At 57.0% G+C, this 10,821-nt stretch overlaps 4 protein-coding genes across 4 annotated transcripts; 2 read left to right on the top strand and 2 right to left on the bottom strand.

The window, feature by feature from the left end:
- Nucleotides 1–112: 112 nt before the first annotated feature.
- Nucleotides 113–387, top strand: DICSQDRAFT_172473 (uncharacterized protein; the record flags this gene model as incomplete). The annotated part of the gene is made up of 2 exons (XM_007368219.1): nt 113–255; nt 309–387. 2 exons carry the CDS (start codon nt 113–115, stop codon nt 385–387), a joined length of 222 nt encoding a protein of 73 aa, XP_007368281.1.
- A 1,639-nt stretch (nt 388–2,026) lies between these two features.
- DICSQDRAFT_148764 (fimbrin) lies at nt 2,027–4,689 on the bottom strand (the record flags this gene model as incomplete). The annotated part of the gene is made up of 9 exons (XM_007368218.1): nt 2,027–2,071; nt 2,132–2,217; nt 2,282–2,547; nt 2,601–3,172; nt 3,227–3,353; nt 3,410–3,882; nt 4,186–4,329; nt 4,398–4,551; nt 4,613–4,689. The coding sequence occupies 9 exons, from the start codon at nt 4,687–4,689 to the stop codon at nt 2,027–2,029; spliced, it is 1,944 nt and encodes a 647-aa protein (XP_007368280.1).
- Nucleotides 4,690–5,842: 1,153 nt separating this feature from the next.
- Nucleotides 5,843–8,458, bottom strand: DICSQDRAFT_156499 (uncharacterized protein). The gene is made up of 3 exons (XM_007368217.1): nt 7,264–8,458; nt 6,001–7,217; nt 5,843–5,944 (listed from the first exon to the last, which is right to left on the bottom strand). Exon 1 carries the CDS (start codon nt 8,179–8,181, stop codon nt 7,471–7,473), a length of 711 nt encoding a protein of 236 aa, XP_007368279.1. The 5' UTR covers nt 8,182–8,458; the 3' UTR covers nt 5,843–5,944; nt 6,001–7,217; nt 7,264–7,470.
- Nucleotides 8,459–8,475: 17 nt separating this feature from the next.
- On the top strand, nt 8,476–9,736 carry DICSQDRAFT_109431 (peptidyl-prolyl cis-trans isomerase). Its single transcript, XM_007368216.1, has 6 exons — nt 8,476–8,524; nt 8,589–8,646; nt 8,714–8,780; nt 8,839–8,897; nt 8,963–9,018; nt 9,160–9,736. The coding sequence occupies exons 1-6, from the start codon at nt 8,522–8,524 to the stop codon at nt 9,241–9,243; spliced, it is 327 nt and encodes a 108-aa protein (XP_007368278.1). The 5' UTR covers nt 8,476–8,521; the 3' UTR covers nt 9,244–9,736.
- The last annotated feature ends 1,085 nt before the right edge of the window (nt 9,737–10,821 follow it).

Below are 10,821 nucleotides of genomic sequence, written 5' to 3'. Positions count from 1 at the left end.
CAGACCGCGAAACGGGCTGTCAGGCCGAGTACCGCGAACAGACGCCCTCAGTTTTGTCGCGTACCGTCACGGTCGAACTCTCTGCTCTTATCACACCACCACCACCACTGGTATGTTCCCCGCGCAAGCCTCTCACCGCCGCCAACGGCGCGACGAAAACGCGCCTCCGCGCTCCCTCACTCCCGCCCTTCCCCCACTCGTTCATGGCTCTCTGCGGAGAGTCCTGAGGCCCACTAATGGGCCTCTAGAAGCCAGGTCAGCTGCTGTCTCCAACACAGGCGCGTCCAGTTGCTCACTACTTTCTGTAGGGTTGAGGGCCCCGCTCCGGCCCCGGTTGTTGCCCAGCCTCCTCCTGCCCCCGTGTATCCGTGGGCTTCCGACATCTGATTTATGCCTGCCTTCTGCGGCATACGTGGTGCTCACCACACCCATACGCTCACATATTCGCCTGTTTTGCCATCGGACTCATTGCTATGTACTATCTCGTGCTCGCTATACGTGTTGTACCTCCGGATCACATTTGTCTATCACGCTCTCCACTGCTCCTCGTGTTGTATATAATTATATCAAGGACGTGCGCCCGCAACGTTGTCGCCGACGCGCTACTCATCTGTGCGACTGTCTGTAATGATGTGAGCGTGATCGCCAGACTGAGGGTACAGAGCCCACTGATGGACCATCGTTGGGTGGCTAGCTTGTCGACGTCACCAAAGTCGTATGAGCCACGAGCTCTTCGGTTAGGCCATCGACCAACGAAACTGCCATGAGCGGGTCAAGGCAAGTGTTGGAGACTATCACGGAGGGAGCAAGCGGAAGAGGACTTGCAGAATGATGCGCCCTCAACTGGGTCCTTTTATATCGAGGTGAGACATTGAGCCACTCATGCTCGTCTCGGACCATCCATGTAGAACAATACGAATTACGACTCCACTCCTTTTGTTAGGGGTTGGCTTCCCAAAGGTAGTATAGAAAAGCCTTGCAGAAACTGTCTAACAAACATTGGGTACTTGCACCTCCAAAGCGACACTGTGGAACAGGACTGGTAGCTAGCGAGTGGCGAAATGCTGCAAAGAGAAGGAGCGCTTGCACCAATTAGTTCTCACTTCTAGATGATGTGTAGTGACGGTCTTCATACATTCTTCCATGGCGAATAGCATACACGACAGGCAGGGCGCGTAATCCAACCCTGTGAAATGAAAGAGATTTTCCGGGACAGTCCTAACTTGAACAGCTGAAATCTCCTCCATTTCTCCCAGAAGTGTAGGATGAATTTCACAGTGAGTTTCACAGAAAAATATCATAGGTTTCTTCTCATACAACATAACAACTTTGGAGTGCCACTCGCCAGAGTGGAGCAAGGGGCGCAATAGTCAGCTTTCACAAAGGTTTTCTGGCGCTCAGTCTGTGAAAGCTGACCCTTCCCGGAGATTTTCTCTGACGGGGTGAGCGTGCAGGAAAGGCGTAGTTTTCTCTCAGGTTCAATTTTCAGAAAGGCGTAAAGAAAGTTAACAATTTGCGTGATGTGGTATAGATGCCATGTTTCCGGGCGAAGTTAAGACTGTCCCGAGTTTCTCTCGCCTTTCTTCGCACAAGAATCTGGCCCGTGCCTGCCGTGATAGAAGCAGGACAGCAACTCACCAAACCACCGTACGCCTCGAGACGCACTAGGATCATGGGGTTTAACGCAGGGTCTATATTTACTTGAACAGGCAGATGCCGGAGTTCGATTCCCTGATGAACTACTTTACTACGCTCTGAAGAGCATCATTCGTTTCCACAGTGCAAAGTGGCACGCATTTTCATGGGGATTGAACTGGACTCAATGATCTTTTCATCGGTAGGGTTATACAAGGAGCCTTTCTTCGACTTACTGCTTTCCTCCATTACAACAGACACGGCATAACGCTACCGCAAGTCCAAACAGATAACCGAAAAAATATAGAGGTGAACGTCAACCAGCAGCAGACTAGAATATTCAACGTTAGAGGAGACAGAAGGATAAACATGCATCTTCGGCATTCGGAATTTACTGCTTGTCGAGAGCCATCAGACTGCCAACGAAGGTCATGATCTACCGAGCGGCGTCAATACGGAGGAGGCTCAGCTCAAAAAGCAGAAGAAGGGAACTGACCAAACGAGGGCGGACGTCGACAATATCCTCGGGTACCAGGAAGATGAGCGCGTTCAACTTTCGTGCAATAGAAATCGCGAGCTTGGCTATAAAAGCGCGCGCAGGAGATCAGCCCTCTTTCTCGTCGCACAACAGGCAAAAGCGGCTTACCATTCTGCTTGCGATCCTCGTAGTCACTGTTCTCGTTGACGTTGATTATGAGCGTCGGGTCAACGATACCCGGACGGAGCGCCTCGAGTAGGTCGAGAAGGAAGAGACCGGTCGTGAGCGCCGGGTCCTTGAACGACCTGATGGGGCGCACACCAGGCTTGGCCCGCTGCGCCGTCGTGTTTGCCCACTTCAGGATCTCTGTATCGCTGACCGGGCGCCCATGGCTCGCCTTCGAGACCGAGCTGAGCGTCTGAGTGATGTTTTTCCTGCAGCGTCGTCAGCACCATCTCTCTCAGTGCACTGACCCAAGATCACTTACCGCATGAGTTGCCATACGAGACCGAGGACAAGTGTCTTGTTGCCGTCGACGATATCCGATCCCTGGATGCCAACCAGCGTCATGCCGCTCTGCTTGCCGAGGTCCACGACGTAGTTGCAATTCTCCACCTGCTTGAAACGCGACAGCTTCGACTGGTTGGGAGTGACGCCGATGTCCTCTTCTTCCCCGTCCGCGTTAGTGTATGTTTCCTGCTGCGCACCCGCCTTGGGCTTGCTGACGCGACGCCACACGACGGAGCCAGGCATGATCTTATCGAAGGCCTGAAGGATCACAACACCGTCCCTGAGGTTCTCGAAGAGGTTGAATACTGCGGGCTCGACGCCGAGCGAGTTGAGCCAAAGCGTGAAGACTCGCGCTTCGCGCTCGCCTTCGGCGTCGAAGTCCTCGACAACACCATAGTCCTTCGCCTCTTGCTCATCAAGCGGCGCAAGGCCAGGATAATTGTTGAAGAGGTTCGCGACGAAGGCAAGGTTCAGTCGCGGGTTACCGGAGATGAGAGACGGGGGCGTGAGGTATTTGCGGCAGCCAATCGCGTCTGCGTTTTGCAGCACCTGCGCGAATAGTCAGAACTATGACTGTTGATCAGGTAGTGGAGGCCAACTCGCCTGCTCTGCACGTTGACGGACGTCGCGCGCCTGAAGTGGGGCCAGAGAGCATTTGTCCGGAACGAGCTGGTTGAGCAGCACAGTGTAGTTCTCTCCGTCGGACACGTCTCGGCTGAAGTTGTTTACTCTATACGGTCATGAAGATAAGCCTCCGCACTAGTGTCATCGCGGCAAATGGCGCACCGTCGCTTCCAGCCAGCCGCTTTCAAATGGTAGTTGAACCATCTCAGGAGGATCTGATCAGGCGTCAACCGAAGCAGGTCCTCGATCGTCTCGCCCTCCTCGCACAGGCGGTACAACTCCGGGTGCAGCTTGATATCGACTTGCGCGAGCAGTCCTCGACGGATAACCTGCCAGATGAGACCGAGAATGAGGTGCTCTCGCCCCTCCGCAAGATCAGTCGGACCGATGTTGACGACGGAGCAACCAATAGCCTTGGCGGACGTGATGACAATGTTGTTGTTCTCGGTCATTTGGAAGGCGTTGAGCGGCTTCTTCGCCGTGGGCTTGTTCAGGACACGGACATCGATGGTGTCTGGTACGGAGTCGTTAATGAGTTTACAGAGGATGAGACCGTCCCTGCACTCGTCGAAGAGTTGCATTGTGTTGGTCGGAATTGGGAGCCGGTGTCCGATATCAGGGTCTCCCTCGAGAACCTGCAGTCGATTCTGCATCAGTTCTTGGACAAAAGAGATGTGGAAACGTCATATAGCAGGTTCGGCGAGGAGAAATCTGGCGAAAAGACATGTGGAGATAGTACGGGGTTCGACCGCGAATCCGACGCGCTTGCGACTCAACATGCCTCTTTTACTGCGAAGAAAATCTCCATAGCGTGGACCCGTCCATACTGTGGGGCAGATAGCTCGAGGGAAGCTGTTTGATCGCTTTCCCCCTAAAACAGCAACTGTCCTCCTTGCGTTTCCCTGTATTTGTAATAGCATAGGGACCGATGTACTCACAGCATTGATATGATTGGTGAACTCAGCGCGTTCGTCTTCGTTGATTGTATGGCTGACGTTGGCGTTAGAACCGTGGACTGTGACTTTGCCTGCTCTTGAAGGAAGCAGCGCATCCTTCGTTTCACTCCGAAGCTTCACGTTGAGCTATGGTGACGTTCAAGTTATCAGTATTCCCAAAGGCGTCTCGCCAAGGTCCATAGGGATGTGCGCACCTCGACCCAGTCCTCAAGCTCGACCTTGCCACTCGAGTCGACGCTTACGTGCTTCAAGACCTCTCGCGCACGATCGTACGACTCTCCGTTGGCCTGTAGCGATTGCAGCACGCGCTGCTTGTCGACACGCCCGGGGGTGTCGGTCGATATCGCACTACGAAGAATGCGCGATCAAGATGCGCCATCATTCTCCGCACCACAGCGCGCGCACGTACTTGAAGCGATTGATCATGTCGAGCATCTCGTCGTTTGAGACCTCTGGATATTTCTTGCGCAATCTGAAGGCATCCATGGCTGGTTACAAAGGGAGATGATGGGGTAGATGGCAGAGAGATGGACGAGCGGAAGCGTGAGCCACGGCCGCTGACGTCGTTGCCGGATATATGCACAAACAGCCGCGACCGCCGACACCTGCCCAGCCACTCTTGCCTCCGCCCACTGCGCCGTCCTGTACTGCACCGCCTGGTCGCGCATACCGTCTATCCTGCTGCGCTGCACTCCTGCTTGGCTCTTATAGCATTATATCTTGACACTCAGGGCTTCGGCCCCGTCCCGCAGATGGGAAGTCGCCCGAGAAGCGACATGAAATGCATGCGGATGCCGCGACGCCAGACTGCGCGCGGAGTCGCCAAGGCTCTCGGTGAGTAAGGCTCTTTGCAAACCACTCCTCTTCGTGTCAAAATGTGCCATGCACCCTATAGGCTCGGGTTGTTACCGAAGTGGCCCGCGGCGCGCAGCACGTCGTCTTTTTTCCACCATGACAGACGGATGCACGACCTTCCACTCGTAGTCCAGCTCCAAGACCACGCGCGCAGCTCTGTCTAGAACCTGCACGGTCCGTCTATGCGCAAACAACGTTTGAGAAGCTGTGCTTCGGCTCTACATCGAAGAGCTGGCTTCATAGCCGAAATTATTTGTCCGCCGCGCACTTCTTGCGCGTGGATACACAACCCGGTCCACCCATCCGCGGTGCGAGCGTCTCACATTCTCACCCTCGATGCTCGCCTATGCCATAGACTTGACCTAGACCACTCGCACGGTAGTGCATAGGCTAACACCTCTTCACGGTCCGACCGTTCCTGTCCCTCAGGTCAAGATTGCTGGCGTCGCCTCCCGAATGCCGAGGGGGCGCTTCGAGGTCTGGATTTTGGATTTTTGAAGGTGCATCGATTCGCGCACCAGAAGATCATGTTCCACCTTCCCTTCTCACCTCGTCCAGGAGTCATCCTTCGCTGAGGACGGATCCACCCTCTTCTCAAGTCCGGTCGCAAGTCCGGTCGCTTGCCCGCAAATCCTTGCATGCATTCTCTCCGACGAACATGCATCCTAAATCAAGCCTATCTGAGCTGACGTCTAGAACCTGACATCGAGTGTTCGCGACACGTTGCGGCCGCGACTACGGCGATTTCTGTCGACCAGGTGTCTCCTAACGGACCGACCCCCCTGTCCACGCCTTCTGGACACCCTGGCGTGGCGTTGACTCGGCATTCGGTCTGCCGAGTTCCTAGGAAACATGGACGACGGGCGTTCCGTCACCACGAGATTTGCTGGTTGGTCTCTTCTTCTGGCTACACGTCTTCCTATCAGCAACCCCTACCTCTCGCTAGAATGACGACTTCCTCGCCGCCGTGAAATCAGCCGCCTAGCCACCAATGCTCTTGCCTAGGCTCTCGCTATCGCCACGCCTTGAACGCGTGCTGCTCCGGCTTCTATCGTACGACGTCCGAGGCTTCTGCGACGCGTATTGACCTTAGTCGGACCTCGCTGGGACTGCACCCGCAATGCATCGCTCGACGACGCCGAGGGCACCGCGTATGGTATGTCGCTTTCTACATGTTGCCTCCCTGCATCCGGCTTTACGTACCAGGTTGCCGATCGCGCACAATATGGCCATCTCGAGTTAGCACCTCGCGGTAATACTCCTATCTCCTGCGCTCATCCAACGCAGCGGCCAATCGTGCTGGCCCTTCTCGCCCGGGGAATACTCCTCGAAACGGCCGCGTGCGCGTTCTGTTCGGAGAAGGCCGTGCAGTCCCGGACGCCCAAACGGAATCGAGCTCGCTGCGACAATCGATGGCAGGGAGAACGACGCACGGGGGCGAGCAGAGAAGCCGGCCGTGGGTCGATCAAAGCCTACTCTGCTCTCCCCGCGTCGATTGCCATTTAGCATTAGCGAAGATCCCGCGTCGTGGCCAACCGCTCAGCTTCGTCGAGCCGCTCGGCGCTCGGCGTCGTCCTCTCGGATCCTCTTCAGTTACCCCTTCCCCTTCGCAGGCAGGTCCGTCCCGTCCCCGTGGGGGGAGAAGGCCGATGAGGTCAGAGGGACGCCCTGTGCGCAGAGAAGGCGTTCGACAGAAGTGCGGCCACCGATCATCAATCTCATACAGATTGTATCAGATGCGCATGGGTGTACTCGCAGTCGCAGGTTCCTGCGGGTGCCTCTTCCCCGGCCTACGCCCCAACCGTGCACCGTGACTTGCTCGCTGGGTGTGGCCAGGTCCGGCAGCGCCGCCTGCGAGCTGTTTGACGGTCTGGACCGCGGGGACATTGGCACCCCAGTTTCGGATGATGTATCTATCAGGGTCGCGGGACGCGAGACAAGAGACACGAGACGTTCCCGCGGACAGCTCGCCCGTTGCTTTCAGTCGCGGATACTGTCCCCTCGCGTTCGCAGTCATGCTGGCGTAGCAGCCGTAACGTATCGTGTGCTATGTGTCAACATAGCGCAGGATGCTCTCTACGCGCATGTTTTACTTCCGAGCTCTTGCGTCGGCGATCGACGAGTTTGTTGCTTACTCGTCTGGACTTATCCGTGCGCTCCTGCTGGCAATCAGCTGGGGCGGACTCTGAACGTGGCTCCGCTCACCTGGCGAGGAGTTTCCCTAGAAAATATTTAGTATTTACACATCGCGATACGAGCGTTCCTAACCGGCCCTTGTGCCTTCCATTCCGGGCGGAGTGCACGCTTAGCTTCTCCGTATCGTGTCTGTTGGGATATCGTACGCCGCTTCTCGACTTCCAATCCCTGCCGTACGCCTCCGCCCGCTCTCTTGGACATTGACCACTAGCACTCTCAGCGTACATCGACAGGCCATCGATACGCGGGTTCTGATAGAGTTCTGACCCAAGGATACGGCCTTGGGATAACGGACGGCTTCTGCTCGCACGGGGAACGTCCATACGTCGAATGCGGACCCTTGCGTCCGCGACTAGCCACACTCGTATGCGCCCGGGGCGTCACAAGACCCGCAGAGGCCGATCGTGCGCGGATTCGTGATGCCTCTTTCGATATGCAGACATTTTTGCGCTGCGTGGTGGCGTGATAACTGCACGGTGGTTCTTCGCGGCAGCGCGCGGTGGTGCGTATACAGTTGGCAAGCCGCCGGGAAGGACTGCAGGTACGTACGACGGCACAGCGACGGATGCGAGCGGCACACACGTGTGCTATAGAGAACGCTGTGCGCTCGAAGTGGACGAGATACGGTACGTACGGAGGACGGAGGGCGATCGTGGAGGAAGAGGAAGCGAGCGCCTTCGCGTTCGAGTCTCGAGGCGTCCGGGTCGCGTCATCCCAGGGCCTTCCGTTCGTTCTATCACGACGCGGGGGTGGCTGGCAGCGAGCTAGGTTCGCAGCAGATGGACTATCGGATGGCAATCTGGCCAAAGACGATCTGAACCCCCGAATCCTCGCGGCAGCAGAGGCATCAGCAGTGCGACGCGTGCTATCGAGAGCTGGCGGATGTGGAACGCAGCTGGCGGTGTCCGGACGGCTGTGTCGTGACATGGACGTCTTCGTGCACTGTGCGCCGTGCGGATGGAGAGAGAGAGAGGGAATGAGAACGCGTCCGGTGACCCGGCGGCTGAACAGAGGAGACGGTGAAGCACCAAGTATACGGGGTTCGTACGAGCCATCGACATCGATAAAGCGACGTTCTAGACAGAGTCTCACAGAGAGGCAGGCCCGCGTCCGCTCGCGAGATCGCAGGTGGATGCCGGATGACGCTAGATCGGATCAAGATCCGCCCTCTCTCCCCGTACTAGTATAAGTGCGTAGCCACACCGCCTGGACGCGCTCCCTACGCCTCCTTGATTATCGCCATAATCGTCCATCTCCTGCCGCGACCATGGTCAGTACTCTGCTCCTCCGTCTGCACTCATAGCCCCGTGCTCAACGTGCACGCCTTTACACAGGGTGTCACCGTTCAGATCATCTCTCCCGGAGACGAGAAGACCTACCCCCGCAAGGGCGGTGAGAATCCCCCCTTTCATCTGTCCTCACCGATTGTTTGTTGAGATCGCGTTCTCCCTTTGCGCAGATAGGGTCACGATACACTATGTCGGCACGCTCCTCGATGGCCAGAAGTTCGATTCCTCTAGGGATCGGTGCGTTATCGCGTCCCTTGCACTGCAAAGATGTTGTGTGCTCACTTGCGCCCTACAGTGGGACGCCGTTCGAGACCGAGATTGGCGTGGGCAAGGTTATCAAGGGCTGGGACGAGGGTACGGCTTTCTCGTTCGAGAACGCCCCCGCATCGCCGCTGATCGCTTCCCCGTCGCGGTGATAGGTGTTCCACAACTGTCCCTGGGTGCGAAGGCCGTCCTCACCGCGACGCCAGACTACGTGAGTTCGCGTCTCATGAATTGTGTTCTACGTTCGCCGCTTCTCGCGCTTCTCTCGCTCGCTCCGCGTCTCCCACCTTCTGATCTGGACACATCGATGAGTGAATCAATGTATTGATCCCCCTTCTCCCCGCTCTCTCAGGCGTACGGCGCGCGGGGCTTCCCACCGGTGATTCCCCCTAATTCGACCCTCCAGTTCGAGGTCGAGCTGCTCAAAATCAACTGATTTGCGCACTCTCTCCTGGGTTTGGGTTCGGGTTCGACTCTGCCAGGGCTCTCGCGACCTGCGCTTCTGCCTCGTACGACGTCGGGTTCCCGGTTGTTTGCGATTGTACATATTGTGAAGTAGTCCCATTGTTCTGTAGCACACGCACGCGCTCTGTCCACCTCCTTACCGTGTATGCCTCTCGTCTCTGTACTCCGCTGTCCCTCTTCGATCTCCACTCCGTACTTTGCCTTGCCACTGTTGCACGTTTGTGATCCGCGTCCTTGTTCGCGCGAGGACGACGAGACGCACGATGCTGGGCCCCTTTCTCTGAACGGACATCTTCCATTTCGTGCAATCGATAGATAGCATCCATCCCTTCATCGACCATCGCCCGCATCTGCCATCGATGACAAGGCACCCGTTGTGCAGGAGTGTGACGGGCACCGCCGGTATGTATATGGACAAGTAAGGACGGGGCTCCCATATCAAGCTCAATCGCGCTGTCGCTGTCCACTCCCTCCTATCTCAGCCGTCCGATTATGCTGCCCCGGTGACTTGTTGGGCGCGGCGCGCCCAGCAACGCCGCGCCCAGCAATCTCGTGCGTCCTATAGTATGGTGCGTATTTGGGGTCGTATATCGATGCAGCCACAAGTCACGCGTTAAGCACTCCGAATCATCTCGGGCGCGCGCGGCGCGGTCGTGGGCGTTCGTATTAGTATTATGAGTATTAAGTTAAGCTTTAGATGACAGCTGCCTTCCCGGGGTGCGCACAGTGCTCCGCCGAGTTCATTTCCGCAAGTCCGGGGACGGGATGCGCGCGGTTCCGCTGACATAGTTGTGCTAACTTATATTGGGCCTGTTCAGCTCCTCCTTGGAGGTGTTGCACTTTTGTGAGCCTGCCAGGCCGTCTGGCTTGCTCTCCATGTGATGATTCGTCAGATAGAGACCAGGGCCTGACGCAGCAACGTGATCCCGGACGTGTATGCCAGACCCATGCCTCGCAGGTAGCTGGGCCAGTACTCGCCTCGCCATAGGGCTTCGCTTCAGAGTCTCGGCACCCCAGGCATTGCAGAGGTCCAGAGCGCCATAGGCACGACGTCGTCATACCTCTCAAACATGCTTCGAGACCTACCTCATGATCAACGCGATGCGCACCTGAGTCCTGCAGGGATCGAGGGTGCTGCACTCAAACACGGCAGGCTTTCACATACCATGTCGACGCGCTAGCACCGTTATAGCACACTTGAGGCCCTCCCGGGGCACCATACGTCAGATCAGGGTCATCGGGCACCTAGTGAACACGGAAGCGAACGCGTCGAATGTACAGCGATGCCGGCAGGTTCTCCGAGGGTGCGCACTGGTACTATAGCACGCAGGCCACTGGCAATAGTCCAACTGCACGCCGCACGCGTACCGTCGAGCGGGCTCGTCCGTGCCCTCTGCGCGCCCAGCTGCAGGGCCCGAGCCTTCACATGCCTTCACGCAGAAGTGAGAGACGTGTCGGGAACAGAGACGTGCACGTCCACGAGTGCGTCAGCTGGTCGGGCGTTCCTATTGCCAATGCACCCGCGGGGATCAGCGCAGACGGTTATGGG

This window comes from Dichomitus squalens (genome assembly GCF_000275845.1).
Source record: "Dichomitus squalens LYAD-421 SS1 unplaced genomic scaffold DICSQscaffold_33, whole genome shotgun sequence".
Classification (NCBI taxonomy): Eukaryota; Fungi; Basidiomycota; class Agaricomycetes; order Polyporales; family Polyporaceae; genus Dichomitus; species Dichomitus squalens.
This window is presented reverse-complemented; position numbering and strand designations above follow the sequence as displayed.